Consider the following 18,724-nt stretch of genomic DNA (forward strand, 5'->3'; position numbering starts at 1 on the left):
TCAAGGAATGAATTATACAACTTATTGTCATGTCTCAAATATTAAAACGATCAGATTTTTACCATTACTCCATCCTCCCCCAAATTAGCCATCTGCAAGGATCCTCTATTCAGAGGGAGTATTGACAAGCGTCCTGCCCCTTCAGCAGGCTTTGAGGCTTCTGCATTTCCCCTCCTTTATTGGAAGGATATCCTGGGGGGTTATAGCATTGATGGGATATTCTGCTTTGATTGAAATGCTCTTTGGATTTTTTTATTTGCCTTTTAAAAACAATGTCTAAATGAGGTAATAATTTAGAAAGGGGGTAAGAAGAGTACAGTAGGAAAAGTCTCCACTGCTCGGTAGACACCGGTTTCTTCCTAAGCCACACACTGTCACCAGTTGTTCGTGGTTTTGGTTTTTTGGCTTTGTTGTATTTGTGTATGGGCATGTTTCTGATTCTCCCTAAATTACATTGTGTTCTGCTTCTCTCCTTTTCCATTGAGTCCATCTTGGAGACCATTCATTTCCAGTGAGGACAGACTTGTTTCCTTCCCTCTTCCCCCACAGTCCTGTTAATGGAACCCAGAACCTTGTGCATACTCGGGCAGCAGTCTCTGTGAGTATGCTGAGCTGCAGCCCCAGCCCCAGGGCCTTTATTCTCAGCCACTTACCTGCTGGCCTCCTTTGCTTCTCTGTTGCTGTGATAAACCCCCAAGCAAAACAACCTGGGGGTAGGAGAAGGTTTATTGTATACTTCCAGTTCACAGTCCATCATTATAGGAAGTCAGGGCAGGAACTCAGCAGGAGCCATGGAGGAATACTACTTACTGACTCGATAGCCATGGCCTGCTCTGCCTGTTTTCTTATACAACCTAGGGCCACTTGCCCAGGGGTGGTACTGCCTAAACTGGACTTGGCCCTCCTGCATCTATCATTAATTAAGAAAATGCCCACAGTGCCTCAGGTGAGGTTCCCTCTCAGGTGATTCAGCTTGTCCCAGGTTGGCAGACACTGACAGCACAGCCTCTGTAAACACCTCCTTTTGCTGCTGTGGACAGTTTCCGGAAACACCATCGATGTTGTGAGAAGTCCTTCCCTGTAGAGATATAAACATCTGCCCCTTTCTTAAAAGTAAGAGTCCACCAGAATTCACCCTGGAGAATCCATGTTATTGGGCTTAACAGGTGAGAAGTTACTGCAAGAGCCTGGGAGATCCCCAGAGCAGCAGCCATTCTGAGGAGTCCTCACCTAGCATGGATGGTGGCCTGCTTCCCTTAGGCTGCATGGAGGGGGCTCTCCTCAGCTACCCTCCCCAGCCTGTGTGCTCTATCTCCTTACACGATACCCCTGTACTCTATCCCAGGTGTGACTAGGGCAGAGTTATAGATGGCTGAGACGGGGGCTGGGATCTCCTTTTGTAACACAAGGATAACCACAGTTGCCCTCTGGTTATCTGGGTTGTTTAGTTGTGTTGGGGCTTCTTCAGGGAAAGCCTTGGCACTGTGCCCAGGTCCAATGATCCTCCCTATCGTCTCCTCCTCTGAGGGAATGTCAACAGTCAGCAGGCCTGATTGGAATCGTCTCTTGCAAGAAGCTACAGATGATCTGAGGAAGATAGTGGTTATTTTGTTCTGAGGACCATGATCCACAATAGTTGGTTAAGTTTGGAGGTCATTGCCAAATTGTCTTGAGCTGTTACTCACACATTCCTTCCTAATAATTGTTTCTTTTCCTGTGTTTAAAACTCACATTTCATTGTTCTGTGTCCTTTTTTTTTTTATTTTTTTATTTTTATTTTAAGGCAAGGTCTCATGTAGACCAAGCTGGCCTCAGACTTACTATGTAGCTAAAGATAATCTTTAGCCTCTAATATTCCTGCCTCTACTTCCCAACTACTGGGATAATAGGCATGCATAATAGGCATGCATTACTATCTTTTAGGGTTTCTATTGCTGTGATGAAACACCGTGACCAAAAGCAACTTGGGGAGGAAAGGGTTTATTTGATTTATACTTCCACATATCAGTTCATCATCAAAAGCAGTGAGGGCAGGAACTCGGAGGCAGGAGCTGATTCGGAGGCCATGGAGGGTGCTGCTTACTGGCCTGCTCCTTATGGCTTTTGGTCAGCCTGCTTTCTAATAGAACCCAGGACCACCAACCCAGAGATTGCACCACCCACAATGGGCTGAACCCTCCCCCATCAATAACGAGTTAAGAAACTGCCCTCCCTATAGTGGGGTCATATGGAGGCATTTTCTCGATTGAGGTTCCCTCCTTTCAGATAACTCTGGCTGTGTCAAGATGACATAAAACTGTCCAGCACAATTACCATGCCAAGTTTTTTCCACTGCTAGGGATCAAAGCCAGAACTTCATACCATGCTAGACAACTGGGTTGTATCTCAGGGTATCCATTTATTTAACCATCATCACCATTATTTATAGCCCTGACTGGTGCTGACCTTGCAGCAGCCTTTCTGTCTCAGCCTCCCAAGTGTTGGGATTATAGGTTTGTACCGCCATACCCTGCTCTTTGTGCTTTTTGGTTGTCCATTGATTTTTTTTTTCTTTTTTCATGTGTTGCTGGAGATCAAACTGAGAGCCCTAGTACATGCTAGGCAAGTGCAAGCACCTACCACTGAATCGTTTCCTCAGCCCCACAGATTGTTTTTTTGTTTTGTTTTGTTGTTTTTTTTTTTAAACAGACTAGAAAGACTATGTCTTTAAAGTTGTTAGCCTTTGTGGTATTTGCCACTGCCTTCATGTCAGCATTATTGCTGTCTCGCAGTCACTGCTCTCGTGCTCTTTGAGATGTTTGAGCATTGCTTACCTGCAGCAGCTTCTCCGTAGCCTACTGAAGAAGAACCAGATCCCTGAGATGAATTCTGTGTCCGACAGCTGATAACTTTTCTCAACATAGCCGTGGAGTCAATGTCCCTTTTGCATTCTCTTGAGGTATCAGCACAAGTAAGCTGTAAATTTATGGAAGGCAGACCCCAAAAGGGATGTCCTTGTCAGCCCCAGGCAGTGACTTAGGAACTGAACCTTCTGCTCCAGTGAGCTTTGGCTTCACTTGAGTCCAGAATCTTCTGGCACAGGTCTAGTGTTTTATACTCCAGTCTGTGTACTTACCAGTTTACTTGACTTCCCTCATCAGTCAGCAGGGAGAAGCCCTACATACAGTTGTTACAGTGACTGCATGAGGCTGGAAACAGGGAAGAAAGAATGGAGCGCCATTCTCAATGTAGGATTGTTTTGTTTTGTTTTTGAGTGCTGGGAACTGAACTCAGGTCCTCTTCGAGAATACAATATGTGCTTTTTAATCTTAGCCATATTACAGACCCCTAACGTTCTCTGTAATTGTCAAGTTCTGCATGTTGTAGATCGAGGCCTTTGTCATTAGAATAGCAGAATCACTATGCATATTCCGGAAAGAAGAGCCCAGATACATGGTGATATTGTACCTGGCTTTAAAATGTTTCTGGGCTGAAGAGGTGGCTCAGTGGTTAAGAATCCTGGCTGCTCTTCTAAAGAACCCAGGTTCAGTTCCCTGCACCCATATGACAGCTTACAGCTGTCTGTTACTTCAGTTCTAAGGGATCTGATACCTTCACACCAATGCACATTAAATAATGTTAAATAAATAAGTAAAAAAAAATGAATTTTTTCTTCAGTGATTCTCAGTACAAAAGTGATAAATCAGTTTTTGAGGTACCCATCTCCCCATCCTGGGAAAATGCTCCATAAAAAGAGCAAAACTGTATGGCTGATTCCTGCTAGTCAGTATACTGCTCTCTGCGTATAGCGGTGTTGTTTGTACCGCCCACAGTTGGTCTCTTAATCTAGCTTCCAGTTGAGGGCCACAGCATCGCTGAAGACATCAGACCCAGTCGCACTTGCTGTATGTAATACTATGACTTGTGAAGGTAGGGAATCAGACTAAGATAGGTGACTCTATATAGTCTGTTCCTCAGCCTCAGAACTGGTGGGTGTCAAGAGAGTGTGGGCAGACTCTGAGTCCCAACTCTGTGTTTTCTCTTCTCTGTCAGCTTCCTCACCTGTAGCCCAAAGATGTCTAGAGCCTCCTATGACTGCAGAGTTGTTCTGCAGCATCGGGGCTCTTTGTAGAAAACCCTGTCACGGTGTCCAGGACCTGGGGATGACCCTTCACCATTAGGGAGTGCTATGACTGACTTCCTGTCCTCTCTTTTGCAGAGGCTCCGTCCTGCGTGTCTCTTGGAAGCTCTTCTCTGAGTGGCCCCTCCATCCACTGCCCATCTGCTGCTGTCTGCATCGGCATCCTCCCGGGCCTGGGTGCCTACTCCGGGAGCAGTGACTCCGAGTCCAGTTCAGACAGCGAAGGCACCATCAACGCTACAGGGAAGATCGTCTCCTCCATCTTCCGAACCAACACCTTCCTCGAAGCACCCTAGCTCCTGACATCACCATAGGGAGCGTCTCCCCAGAGGGTTAAATGCCTGTTCTGACTCAGCATCACCTCCCTCAGAAAACTTCTTCACCTGCTTCCTGTGCACATGTGACATTCTAACCTTACCTAGAATTGTGCCAGAGTCTGCTTGTGGCTCAGACTCTGCTTGGTTTCTCTTTGTGCTCCAGTGCAGATGACCAAACCTGTCCCAGCAATAGGAGTTGGGGTTCAGGCAAGTCTCAGAAATGCCACTGGTGGTGCAAGGGTTCACTGTACCTTGTATTCTTGTTTTTCTCCTTTCCTAGTAGCACAGGAAGCATTATCTTGATACACTATTGTAGGTGAAGGGGCTGCTTGGTTCTGCCATGTTGTGTGTGGCATAGAGAAGGACAGACTAGCTGCTGACCTGAGTTCTGCCCTAGGTCTGACCCTTCCTGGATGTTATGTGACTAGAGATTGCAAACCATACCCACAAGGCTATGAGCCAACCACAGCCCTTGAGGTGATGTTCTTCCATGTTGTTATTCCCCCCTCTCCAGCCTGCGGAGGTAGGAAGGAGCTGGTAAGGATGACATGTCCATCTTCTGCCCACCTTCTCTCCCTGGAAAACTGTTTTGATTTTGTTTTTGAAATAAAGAATTTAGTTTAAGATTCTAAACATTAGAGAAGCAAATTTACTGAATCATAGCCAGAAACTATAACTGCTGATAGCCGTGTTAAAGAGATGACTAATGCCTCGCTGTTTCTGGAATCCTGCTGCAAACTAGTGGGACATGCCTGTTACGGCTGTCCTCTACTCCACCGAGGCCCTGCTGTTTGCACATACAGCGCTGCAGCTTTTGACGGTGAAGGTATTTCCAGCCTGAGATGCTGCCTCAGTGCTTTTCCTTTAGCCACCCCCCCCCCCCCCCCCGCCCCATATTTTCCCTGGGCTTCCCCAACAACAGCTCCTGGACCACAAGCCGTAAGTCTTGTCTGATTCTGTCTCATGGAGGAGGGAGAGGTGTGCAGGACTCAGGTTGGAAGACAGATACATCTGACGGTCTGTGCGCCTGCTCCAGAATGAGCCCGAGTTCTCAGTCCCTGGTTCCAGTATCCATTGTTTCTTCCTTCCTATGGGTGTGAGACGAGTGAGACACACCGAATGTGTTGGCACTGACATACTGGCAGGCAGAGGAAGCTCCTCAGTTTTAACGTGGGCAGAGAGGGCCCTGGATCTCATCCAGCCCTTCCTTTCCCCTTTCAGTGTATTGACACTGGTGCCCACCAGCAGATGGTGGTTTTCCTTCACCCATCGTGGGTGCCTGTGATTGCTGCCACCCTTTGCAGAGCCTCCCAGTGCTAATCTTTTCTGTCAGTGCTGGAGCGTCAGCTCCATCCTGAGAAGACGTTTAGGTAAAACTGCAAGCACCTTCTGCCTCTTTGTCATTGTTCCTGTGACTGTGCTGTCACTCCTGCAGCGTGTTCCTGCACCCACAGAACCTTGAACCATTTCAGGATGCAGACCAAGACATCAAAGTCATCAGTTTCGTGTGGCTTGATTTCTCAGAGGCTACCGGAGTGTCTCATGGTCGCTGTTGATGTTGAGAAAAGGTGACAGGGCTGTGAGGTTTAAAACTGTCCCCTAACTTCAATTTTCAAACCTGTCGGAGCAAGCTGTCACTCCATACCACATCTCATGCTTTCAGCTCCCCCATCGTTTGCAGCTGGCTGCACCGCACGGTCTACAGACCCAGGTTTCTTTTCCCAGTCTGCCGTGTAGCCCTAGCTGGCTTCCTGAATGCTGGGGTTACTGATGAGTGCCACTGTGGCCAACTGTAGACTGGCCTCTGCTTTTGGTGTCTCAGGCAAGCTTGAGTCACACCGGTGGCTTTTTTTTTTTTTTACAGTAGTTCATTGTGCCTAATGGTGTAGAAGCTATAATTGAAACACCAGTTCTGTGGCAAAGCAGGCCAACCAACAGGGGAAGCAGCCAGGGCAGACCAACAGTGGGCTCCTCAGAAGAACAGAATGAGCAGAAGTGGAAGGAAACCTCACTTTAGCCTTCAGGACAGTCAGCCTTGTGCCCTGGTAGGCCTCACCCGGGGACCAGATGATTCCCTCTGCACCGAACATGTGCATCCTTTTCTCATTCCCTAAGCAAGAGAGTGTAACAACGTCTAGAATATTACATTGCAGTAGGCGTCCCGAGTTGATGTAAGTAAGCTAGGAATGACTGAAAGTGTACGTGAGGGCATGAGTAGCTTCTGTGCAAACAGGCCATTTTACAGTCGGATCTAACCGGGAGGCACGGAACTGTCCAACTTGTAGTGGTACTACAGTCACTTCCTGTCGTTTGTCTGCCTGAGACCTGCTGCCCACTTGGAATGGGGGAAAGAGACTTGAAGTCTGAGTCACCTGATGTGACTGGACCTTGACAGGTAGCTGACTCCCTGCCTGTTCGGCTTCCAGAGGTCCCAGGACCTGGTAGAAAGCTCGTTCCTCAGGCTGAGGTATCCCCAGGAACACCCTCTCCTCAGTCAGGAGCCTTATCAGAGTTTGACTTCAGCCCTTATTACTTCCCAGCTCCTGAATTCTCCCCCTGTTGGCCTCCTCACCTAAGAGAAAAGCTTGGTTTGCCAAGAAGTCCCAGCTTCTTGAGAGCAGCCTCTTTCCACCTTCCACAGATAAGCCACAGTGAACAGCATAGAGGCGGACAAGGCCCTTCACCTGCCCCGTCCCCTAGAAAAGAAGAGTGACAACCAGCTTCCTATGGGATAACTGGTTATCTAGATTAGATGCCTCTCGTGCCTGGGTAGGGGGGTCCAGAGGGTATTAGTGTGCGGCACACAGTTTTGTATGACGCTGGCAGTCCCCAGTTGTAGCTAGAACAATAACATGTTGGAAGGGTCAGATCTTGTTGCCAGCTCCACCAGCTTCTGCGTTCGTTACTCCAGTTAGCTAAATGTTAATTGCTTAGGCACACCGGGTTCCCTGGCTCTAATGTCCTTGCTGTGGGTATGTGACTAAGCTGTCATCTTAGGCCCCTTCAGGAAAACAAGTCGCTCAGTAGCAGTGCAGTCATCTGGTTGGACTTGGGTGGTTTCCTAGCATCCTGGCATGCCCAGCCTACTTAGACACACTAGAAGGGAATGCAGGTACTTTTGGTGCTTGGTGCTCAGCTGGAGTCTTGTCAACACCTCTGAAGTCACACCTTAAGGACTCTGCTGTGGGCTGGCATTGTTCCCTCACCTGCTAGAGGAATGGTTTCAGAGGGAATTGGAACAACTTTAACAGGCAGCTCTGGCCCCAGCTGTGGCAGAGACACAGAAAGGCCCCATGGGAGACTGCTAGTCTGCTTCTGCGACCCCACTGAAGCTGCTAGACCTACGGTTTTCATTCTGGAAAAGCACTCTGAAGCCAGCCCTTCTATACACTCTATAGAGGAACCCCAACCTCCCAGAGGCCCAGCGACTGCCTGCCTGCTGCGTGACAGAACCAAAATTTTTATGTATGCCTGAAAGCTGGCTTTCTATGTTCTCGTGAGACTTTAGCTTCTTCAGTACACAGCCCTGGGAGCTAGAATCACTGGACTCCCTAGTTGGCCAAGCCAGAGGTAAATGAGCAGTTAGTAGCTGGGTGTGGTGGCACACATCTTTAGTCCTAGCTTCCAGGAGACAGAAGCAGAATGATCTTTGTGAGTTCAAGGCCAGCCTGGTTTACACAGTGAGTTCCCGGACAGCCTGAGCTACATTGTAAGACCCTGTCTCAAAACAAACGAGCATCTGTCTGGTGGCCACAGAAGTTTGTTCCTCCCACCAAGTACACCATGGCTTCCGAGATTGGGACCTGCCTAGTGCTGCCCAGTTCCAGTAGCTAGGAAGGCCTGGCCTGGGGGAGAAGGCAGAGACACCTGCCTTTCATGTCAGGGTAAGGCCATTAGTAGCTTGAGTGGGAAAGCCCCTTGCAGAGCTAAGGGAGATGCTGGGTGTAGTAGAATACGCATGCCCAGGTCAGCCACACTTCCATCCACATTCCGCCTGTCTAGTAGGTACGGTGTGTTTCTGTTTCTTCAAGGTCATGGTTGGGCTGTAGAAGGTCCGTGAACAGTGCTGGTACAGGGAGCTAGAAAAAAGGTGCTCGGTAGAGACATATTCTACTACAATCACGTCAGCCTGCCATGTCCTGTGCCAGTCTCACCGGATCGCTACTGCTGACAGGGAATGCATGTCCCCATGTAGCAGTATGACGCTGACTCTTGAAGAGGGAGGGCTTCCTTTTCTAGATGGGTGCATACCCACTGACCCTCACTACGGAAGAGGCTGAAGGCGACATCTGATACTCCTCTAGTACCCTGAGTGTAACAAGTGGAACACATTCACAGTGTAGAACCAGAGGAGGCCACCATACAAGGTGTACTAGGGACAAGTTCCTCATCACAGCTGGTGACTTAGGAAAAGCCAGTTATGATTGTAAAAATTTTATTCTCTTTAATAACAATAATCCCACTAAAATTATACAAAGTACATTCAATACTTGGAGTGGCAGGAGGGTGGGGAGAGGAAGCCGGTTTGTCCTGGAAGCATCATCAGTTGACTCTGACAAAGGAAGCCCAGCTGGGCTGGGGGAAGTTGGGGGTGGAGGTCCGGTTGTAAAAAATAAAAATGTGGACTGGTAGAAAAGGCCACCCACGAGGAAGCAGGGTGAACGTGCATGTTCCTGGGGGAGGCTGGGGGCTCAGCTGGCATGCTGCTGCTGGGCATGGGCTCAGGCAGGCTCCGAGTTGGTGGGGGGTAGGTTTTTATGCTTGAAATACTGCACTACTTGCTGAGGCAGCTCCGCCAACACCGCTTTGGCCAGAGTTTCTTTTGCTGCCTGTGGAGTCCAGGTGGGGAGAAAAAAGGAAAGAGGAGGAGGATTAAGGAGCAAAAGTTGGGAGATTCGCTAGAGCTGTGCCCTAGAGCTAGCTGTGATATTAGGGCTGAGGGTCAGGGCCATCTGAAATGAGTGGCCCTAGGCGCAGCCCAGACTAACCCCACCACTAGCAGTGACTTCCTCACTGAGGAAATGCCTTTCCTTCACAGGCTGGAGGTGTTTGGGGAAAGACCTCAGAGGATGAATTTAGGGGAAAGAAATGGTTCGCCCCAGTCTCGTTTCTACTCAGCTGGAAGCATTTCGACTACGGGAAGCAGCACTGAATGGCCACTACTGAGCAGCCAGGCACAGCCAATGTCCAGTCACTGCCCCATATAGCAACGGATGACCGATGCCGCCACGTTTGTCCTCAGAAGCCAGAGAAAGGCACACAGTCATCCTAGGCAGATATATGATAACCACTGGGCCACCACCTGCCGAGCCTGGTTCTCAGGCTTTAGCTGAGGGAACTGAGGCTCAGTAAGGTCATGGCATACCCAACACCATGTGATGCATTATCCGTCCCAGTTAGAACCTAGGCTGGCCTTACGCAATGTCACCCAAAGATCCAACCAAAAGACAAAGCATCTCAAGAGCCTTTTGCCAGCCCTGGCCTCCTCACGGGTCATCTGAATAAGGCCAGCGCCACTTTCAGGAAGAGGCTGGCTACCACCACTATCACTAAATCTCCCCCATATTTTGGAAAAGAAAGCCAAGCTAACAGGAGGAGGGGCTTCCCATCTGCAGAATAAGGGCTGGTCGAAGAAAGCCCAGGAAGCCCCAGCTCTGGGCCTTGGCTCTCACCTCACCAGGCCACAGTGGTCTGTCCATCAAGCTAGTTCTTACCCAGGACACTGCCTAGAGCCATAATGGGGATTAGGCTCCACTCCTGGGTTCCTTTGGTTTGTGGAAATGAGTGTCACAATGGCCTCCTCTGGGCCAAGGGTGACACAGTAGCACCTGGCTCATCATAGGCCCTCAGAAGCCAACAGTATAGGGGGAGGAACCTGAGACTGACCTGTCATGGACCATGAGCTCTGTGGTGGACCCTGCCGCTGCCCTTCCCAGCCCGGGAGCCCACACTCACATTGCGGAACTCTCGGAAGGGCACAAACTGCACGATGTCGCGGGCGGCCTCCTCGCCTGTGTGTGAGCGCAGTCTCCGGTTGTCCCCATCCAGAAATTCCATGGCTGCGAAGTCAGCGTTGCCCACCCCCACGATAATGATGGACATGGGCAGCTTGGAGGCCTGCACCACGGCATGCCGTGTCTCCTCCATGTCGCTGATGACCCCGTCAGTGATGATGAGGAGGATGAAGTACTGCTGTAAGGAAGAGTCAGCCAGGTGATGATGAGGCAGGCCCCGGCACCCCTCCTTTCCGAATCCCTGAGGCCTGAAGAAGGCAAATGACCCACTCAGTGGGACACTCCCTGCTCTGAGCCTTTGCCAGTTGCTATGCAGTATAGCTCCGGGCCACTGAGGCTTAATCCGCTGCACTTCAGTTTCATCATCTCTAAGCTGAGAATTACTGCTCAGAGCTGGCCTGTCAGCTGCCTGGCAGGCCCAGGCTTGCAAAGGAACACATGCTAGCCTACAAGCCTCTGGGGCTGGCCTCCCTCCTCTTGTCTCTCTGGGCAGGAATACGTGTACTCTGTTAACTCAATACTTAGCACAGATGGAGACACCCGCAGGGGCTAAGCACAGGTTATTTGGGCCATCACTTCTGGGATGTGGATCAGGGTCACGTCGAGGTTGTAGTGTTGCTGGAACTGGGTCAGGAGGAGCAGGTGTAAAGCAGTCACCCAGTTCTATACACAGTGCCCAGGAGGCAGCCTTGGGGCAGACTGATGTCTTAGGCCTCTGGCTTTCACGGACCCTCTTCGACAGAGGGTAAGACGCTCAGGGCTTTAGGCAGCATGGGCTCCAGGCAGACCCTGACACCATTGTACAGTTTGCTCTGAGTCTCCCTGCTACCTTCTGTTTATGGTGACACCAAACTTTCATATAGCGAGGTGTGTTTTATAAATGATTTCAGTTAGAATATATTAAAGCCAGGAAGTGGTGGCACACGCTTTTAATCCCAGCACTCGGGAGGCAGAGACAGGCAGATCTCTGTGAGTTCGAGGCCAGCTGGTCTACAAGAGCTAGTTCCAGGACAGGAACTAAAATTACAGCAAAACTCTGGCTCAAACAAAAAAAAAGAAAAGAAAACAAAGAAAAAGAAAAAGAATATATTAAATAGTGAACATGGGTAATCTGAGAATAGAATACACAAAGGATGACTTAGTATGGAAAGGACAGATGACATTCTGAAAATTCACAGGACAATCCAACCAATGGGCCTCGGACTTGCAGTTGGCTGGTACCTTCCTTTCTGCTCAGCCCTGTCCTGGCCATCTTGGAGCCCTGTTTCCTAACAGTGTTCTGCCCTGCCCATGAGATAAACAGAGGAGCAGTATCCTGATTCACTGCTGGGGACATCTGTCCTCTAGTCTGACTCCTGATTACCAGAAGGGAAAGCCATGATGCTCAGGGAGGGCAGAGGTGACCCAGGTGGGCACAGAGCCACCTTCGTACCTATCAGCTTGCAGATGACACAAGCCTGCTTCTTCTTCCGTTCCAAAGTACAAACTACGGGTCAGGGTGTGGTGGGCTGGTGCAGACACTGGCCCTACCCTCCTCACCCCAGCTCCACTGCTGTGCCTTTAAGAGACCAATCCCCAGGCTGGGGATAGTTGTTGCCATGGAGATAGTAGCCTGAACAGCACAGCAGACAGCTGCGGCTGCCAGCCCCTAGGCCTGGTTTTATCAGTCCATCTAGACCCTTTCCCTGCTGCTGCCAATGGCTGCTTCGGGGTCTCTTCCCTAGCTGGCTTTTCATCCACATTGACCTTACCTCCCAGGCAGTTCAGGGCAATAGTCTTGGGATACTTAGGAAGAGGCCTGACAAAGGTCTATTTGGCTGCTCAGTCAAAGGTAGCACTTGTCGTCAAGCCTCATCCAGCTCTGACATGTGCCCCCCGCCACTTCCTGTGGTCCTCATGCTCTCTGTTGTAGTCTGCTGTCTTCCTACCCAAGAATCTGAGTGCAGAAAGGCAGGGCCTGGGCTCCAGCTAGACTGTGGGTACTATAGGCTGGGTAAGAGGTTCCTGACAATGTAGGACCGTTAACAGACAACCTAACTGAGTCTGGCTTAGAGACCACCAGAAGGCTCAGAGGGATTCAATGGCTTGTTACGGCCCCGTTAACAGGTAACTGACAGGTTCTAGGTTTATGCCCAAATCTACCTGACCACAAAGCTGGGGCTCCTTCCATGCTGTCCTCCGCCACACACTGCATTGGTAGGTGGGCACTGTGAGCCTGCCAGGAAAAGCTATCTTGTCACCCATTAACCTGGGATTGGAGAGTGAGTGATTGGGACAGTGACCTAGGGCAAAGTCCAGAAGCCTGGCTATAAACCTTCACTCCTGGGTGCCAAAGCCAGCCGGGACAAAGCCAGGGTCATAAACGGGAGCTTCAGAGGTCTACCACCACCTCCAGAGGTCCCCAGAGCAAATCAGAAGGGTTGTGGAGGGAGAGAATGGATAGAAGGGGTGGAAAGGGACTCTGAAGTCCTGGTGTCCCTACTGTGCTGGTCCCTTCTGATCCCCTTCCTAGCCACACAGAAGAGTGTCAAATCCTCTGTCCCAAGTAAATGTGCCCTCTGCTCCCACGGCCAGGGATGATTTTACAGGAGGTCCCTCTACACACTCCTTCCCTGTACCCTAGGTGCCCCTGACAACCCAGCACACACTGCATGTCAGGGGCCTGGAATCCATGCCTCCAGCATGTCATCAAAGAGAGTCCCCGAGCCAACTCCCAGTACATTCAAAGATTCCAGGAATGCATTGGGGCCAGGACTGTGCACAGCCACTTCTCCTAATGCCCTGATGACTGGGTTCATAATAAACGGACATGACCATAACAGTTCCAGGCAGAGCCTGGGGAGGCTGGTAGTTTCTGCCAAAGGCCCTTGGATGGGAGTAAGAGACATTCTTAGGGGGCTGGCTGCTGCCTGTACTCCATCCGACACTGGATGCCTAGGCCAGCAACCAGGAATGGGCCACAAAAGACAAGGCCTTCCTGACCAAAGCAGAGGCCACTTTCAGGCCACTCAAACCTGCCCATTACCCTCCAGTGGCTCCCCATTGCCCTCAGGAGGAAACCACACAGAGTAACTGACGGCTTCCAAGGTCCTATAGGAGACAGCCAGCCTTCTCAACCTTGCCTGCGTTGTCACAGTCTCCTATCCACAATATGCACACACATGCCTTTGCACATGCTGTTCCCCTTGCTGGCCATTATACACACACACACACACACGTATACATGCACAGATATAACCCCAGGAAGCTAACTCTAAAGAGTCTCTCAAGTCTAAGTCTGGACATCTTCTAAGCACCAACCTTTCCTGTGTCCGCTGTCAGTTAGGACCATCTGGATGGTCCTGTACTGCAGCCATCAGAGGCGTGGTCACACTGCATCATTGCTGTGGCCTCCCAGCTAACTCCTGCTAGCCTATAAGCTGGACCTCACTTGTCCAGGCATCCTTGAGGTTGCACAGCAATGCCCAGAAAAGACATGCGGACCAAATGAATGGAAGAGCGAGGCCTGCTGGAGACACCACCACCTGCCCTGCATTTCCTGCACGTGGGTGTGCTGTGTATGCAGATGTGAGGGAACGGGGGTGACGTCACATCAGCTTCCCCTGCGCCAAAACATGGCTAAACAGAAGCAGCAGCTAGCCCACCAGTTACTTCCAATGCCGTGGGCCTCAAGGTGCACAGCATTACCAAATGCTAGCCTGAGCAGTGCCCTCAGACAGTCCCATAACCAACACATGCGTGTGCCAGGCTCTAGGCTGAACAATGCACACGCGCATTTGGTTGAATCCCTACGGTACTTACAGAAGGAAAGCGCTGGATGAGAAAAACCAAAGCTCAGAAAGCTTCAGCAACCTGCCTGAGTAGCACAACCAGAAAGTGGGGGGAGATGAGGCTCGAACTAGGTTCTTTCCCCTTGAGCTCGAGCCACCCCACATCCCTACTGACCTCCTTTGGTGGAAAGGGTGGAGGCAAGTGGTGGAGAAGTTTGCATCTACTCCTGGGCCTCAGAGCGGGAGGAGCAGTAGAGACTCCGGGCCCTACTCTCTCAGTTAGAGATGCTTAGGCACCGTCTGAAGTCACAAGGCCCGAGGGGTAACAGCTTACCCCAGGAAGCCAAGGGTGCCTTGCAATAGCAAGTAAGACCAAATGGGACTGATTCCAGAGAGGCCAGAGCAGGTGTCTGAGCACAGACACAAAACAAAAGGTGAGGTTCTCACGGGTGAAGAGGAGTGGACAAGACCCCAGCAGACCTGGAGCCCCTCAGTCATGAAGCCGCACGTCTCCAAACCCCACCTCCTGCCCAGCTGACTCCTAGCTGGCAGCAGGTATGGCAGGAGGCAGAGGCTGGGCACACTGCTGGAATATGCTCATGTTCCCTGCCCAGATGGTTTTTCCTAAAGAAGAAAGCAGGCCTGTCTTCATTCCTTTCTAAGACTCATGTAGCCTTGTTGGCACCAAGCTTGGCACCCTCACAAGAGGGTAGTGAAGCTGAAGGCTGCCCCCTATTCTGCCCTATCCAAGCTATTATATCTCAGAACCCCCAGCAACTAAAGAACAACAACAATGTCCCCGCCAGGCCTCACAGAGTTACTGTCCATTCTGGTCACCCCATCTTACATCATCACAGGGATCAGCACCCCACTGTATCAGAGGAAATGGGCTTAAAGAGAAGCAGGAATCTGAGTTCTCAGATGCCACGGACGGGGCTAAACTGAGAGACTCATCTAATGCATGGTACAGACCACTAGCCCCTTCCTGGTTGTCCCTCCCTCAGCACTTTGTGGGCACTATTCCTGCTTACCGTACTCCACTCATTCAAGGCCTTGCATGGGGTACTCCAGGATTATCAAATGCTGACCTCCCCGGGCAGCCTGGCATGACCCTCTGTGACACAAACAGGACACTGATCTGCTCTAGGCGCATGGAAAGAGGCGCAGAGCACATGACTGAGACAGGCTTCCTCCCCAGAGCCTTATCTGCCTCCAAGACTGTTAGGACAGTCCCAGTTCTTCCCAGAGCCAGCCCTGCGTCCTCTTCTCAGCTCTTACCTCCCTTTTCTCTCTGCTTCTACTTCAGGAAAGCCAACCTCTGCTTCCCCAGTGACAGGTGCCTCCTTCCTCTGAACAGTCCCACAGCGGGCCCCTTCTTCATGGTGGAGAGTCTTCCCTTTGGGATAGGCTAGCGGCATGGTTTCACAGACCCAATCCCATCTATCTACAGAGCACTGTGTTCCTGTCACCCGCCAGGCACTGTGCCAGGCTTAGGGTCTATAATGAATTGAGTGCACAGAGCCCTGGCCCACGTGGCCAGATCTAGAACCAACAGGTGTGGAACCCGTGGCCAAGAGGCTGCTAAGTCGGAACATAGGCGAGAATGGCTCGGCAGAGTCAGACCAAAAGGAGATGGCCCTGCGGTGCTAGTGAGTCGCCATGCAGTGTGGGGAAGAGCCCGTGTGGAAGCACTGGCATCTGGCCCTGGGGGAAGGGACGAGATGAGCAGGGGGTCACAAATCTGACTTCCTGCAATGCTCCAACGGCACTGCTTTCCCGAGCAGGGCTCCAGGAAGCAAGGCCCATCACACTGGGCTTCTTCAGTCTCAGGACCAGATGGACAGCAGTCTAGAGCGAGTCTGCACCTCACCTGGCCAGGGAACCAAGAGAGGTGAAACATCTTCCTCTCTAGCCCCATCCTGGCAGGAAGATAAGAGCACACATCCCAATCGGATCTCCCTCCTGTTGGGCAGGGTGCCAGCCACTGCTAGCCTCACCCTGGCGTGCACACGCCCTTGCTGCCTACTTACCGTTGCCGTCTGCTGCTGTGTGGCCTGGGCTGCAAACCGGGCCACGTGGTTGACGATAGGGGAGAAGTTTGTGGGACCATAGAAGCGGATATGGGGCAGGCAAGCTGAGTACGCCTGGGCAATGCCATCCACACCTGCAGAAGATGACCCGGGTCAGCTCAGTACCTCTGGGCTCCCATCCTCACCCTGCTGCTGACAGAGCATCTACTCCATGCTTCCCCAGAACGTCCCTGCCATGGTCAGCGTGGTCTTGAAACAGGAAACTCTCAAGGGCAGGGCTAAGGTCCTAGAGTGCCTGGCTATGAAACTCAGACAGGCCTGAGTGTAGGCCTGGGGTGACCTGTTTAAGCTTTCTGAGCCTCTCTTAGGGGGTGAATGACAAAGAAGGGGCCAGGCAAGCAGGTGACACGGGGAACTATCTGGAGGTCCACTCTGGACATTCCTGGCAGCTGCTTTCGTGGGGGATGGACTTGAACAGCTCCTTACAATCATGACCAGCCAACACTCCACAATGCTATGCTCCTGGCCCAGGGCTGACATGGACCAACCTAAATTTACGCATGTCTTTGAGGACTTGTACTAAACCAGAGTCCAGGGAGAACTGGCCATCACTTATGGCCAAGGGACACCCTCTATTCCCAAATCATAGCTACAGCCCTAGTGACATGGGGAACTTCCTTCTCTGTGGAGTTCATCCTGGTCCAGCCTTGGGATCCCCCAAAGGGAGAAGATGCCCTTTCATCCCCTCCAATATCTTCTCTCCTCTCGGTTTCTGAACTGTCTTGAGCAACATGTGGGGAAGGGGTGGAGCTGAACTTCCATCGCTTTCTGACCCCTCCATGCCAGGCCACTGTCCATCTTTGGCCATCAGGGGAGAGGGGCAGGCAGGAGTGTAATGATGCCCTTCCTAGATGACAAACTGCTCTGCTACCTGTCCCCCTAATTCTCATCTATTTCCCCATGCACCCGAGAAATGAGCTGAGCAGGTAGCACACCTCCCTAGGCCCAGAGAGATGCTGCGACTTCTACAAAGCTTCGCCAGGCACAGGCGGCAGTCGTCCTTGAACTTAGGACTGTAGGACTCCACACTCCTCTCACCTGTCCCTCTGAATAAGCCGGACAGGGAGGACATAGGAAGAACAGACACTGGAATCCTGTCCCCCTCCCTCTGCCCACTTCTTCTGCAGGCAGGGCCCACACTCACCTGAGCAGAAAGGGTTGGTGGGGTTGAAGTTGATGGCAAACTCATGGGACACCTAGAAAGCAGAAGACAGGCTGAGAGGCAGCATCCTGCCCACGTCGAGGCCAGCCCCCTCTGTGCTGTGGGAACGCCTCCAACCAATAGCCTCTAAGATACCAGCCCACTTGGGTGTGGTCTCTTATTTGCATGGTCTCTTAAAGGCGATTGGCTGAAGGAGTGCCCACAGCACCTCTGGGGTTTTACTCCCTTACTCTGCCATATCTAGGTTACTGATCCCACATCTGCCTCCCTTACTTCATAATGGTGAACCTGAGACCTTACATGCCAATTCATTCACTGGGGTGAGGGTGCCCAGGATGCTGTGTACCTCCCTTGTCAAGAGACCTGAATGGGACAGAGATGGCCCCAACAGCAGTGGGACCCTGGAACACTAGGAACGCCCCTGTTCGCTCTTTCCATTTGGGGAGCCACTTGTTTGGGCATTGAAGGCTTTTCCAATCTCAGCACCAGGCAGGGTGTTAAACAGAAGTCTACCTCATACCTCATACAACTGGGATTGGCTGACCACCGCTCATGGCTAAACTAGGGAATCAGACCTTGCAATGGGGCCGAGTGGGTCACACATAAGTTATGCAGCAACCCAAGGCCTGATCCTGCATCCCTGTCACAAGTCCTGGCTCCCAGCCTGGGGTTGGAGACTGGGCTTTGGAGTAAAGAACACACTCTGCTCTTGCAGAGGACCCGTGTTCAGTTCCCAGCATCTATATCTAGGGGCTGACAAACACCTGTAACTCCAGCTATAAATGAACTAATGCCTTTGGCCTCTGCCAGCCCCTACAATCACATGTACGGACTTCCCCTCTGACACACATACATAATTAAAAATAAAGTAAATCTTTAAAAAAAAAATAGCTGGCCTCTCAAGCTCTGGAGCCAAGCCATGTCTGCTCCAGTACCTGCTGAGCCACTAGGCTGGTTCCCAGACCCACTCTATCACAAACAAGGGCTTCACACCAACTGTATTCCAGGGACTAGCACGGCAGGAGAGAGCCAGGTACCTCCACACAGACAGCACAAGTAAATGCCTGGGTGCTGTGAGGACAGCGCCAGGGCAGACAGCCAACCCCCCACGCGAGTGTGGACGATGCAGGCCAGGGCTCCCAGGGAGCAGGAGCACCAGGTGGGACACGGTAGCAGGAAGGAGCCAAGGAGAAGTAGTCAAAGATAAAAGGCACACGGGAAAGGAAGAGAGGAAGGCAGCTTCATAGGACG

At 51.3% G+C, this 18,724-nt stretch overlaps 2 protein-coding genes across 5 annotated transcripts in view; one reads left to right on the top strand and one right to left on the bottom strand.

Moving 5' to 3' along the window:
• Positions 1 to 5,071, top strand: part of Fam192a (family with sequence similarity 192 member A) — a 33,545-nt gene extending 28,474 nt beyond the window's left edge. For all 3 annotated transcript variants that reach the window (XM_013354245.2, XM_005345598.2, XM_026778757.1), the window contains one exon: positions 4,199 to 5,071. In XM_013354245.2, coding sequence (XP_013209699.1) covers positions 4,199 to 4,416 — 218 coding nt within the window. In that variant the 3' untranslated portion in view covers positions 4,417 to 5,071. The remainder of the gene's footprint in view (positions 1 to 4,198) is intronic.
• Positions 5,072 to 8,858: 3,787 nt separating this feature from the next.
• Positions 8,859 to 18,724, bottom strand: part of Cpne2 (copine 2) — a 38,376-nt gene continuing 28,510 nt past the window's right edge. The window contains exons 13-16 of one of the 2 annotated variants that reach the window (XM_005345602.2): positions 17,456 to 17,507; positions 16,252 to 16,385; positions 10,393 to 10,626; positions 8,859 to 9,266 (exon numbers count right to left, since the gene is read on the bottom strand). In XM_005345602.2, coding sequence (XP_005345659.1) covers positions 9,159 to 9,266; positions 10,393 to 10,626; positions 16,252 to 16,385; positions 17,456 to 17,507 — 528 coding nt within the window. In that variant the 3' untranslated portion in view covers positions 8,859 to 9,158. Of the gene's footprint in view, positions 9,267 to 10,392; positions 10,630 to 16,251; positions 16,386 to 17,455; positions 17,508 to 18,724 lie in introns of both variants that reach the window. The other variant, XM_005345601.2, reaches the window with a different exon arrangement.

The sequence above is a fragment of the Microtus ochrogaster genome, chromosome 4 (assembly GCF_000317375.1).
Source record: "Microtus ochrogaster isolate Prairie Vole_2 chromosome 4, MicOch1.0, whole genome shotgun sequence".
Lineage (NCBI taxonomy): Eukaryota > Metazoa > Chordata > Mammalia > Rodentia > Cricetidae > Microtus > Microtus ochrogaster.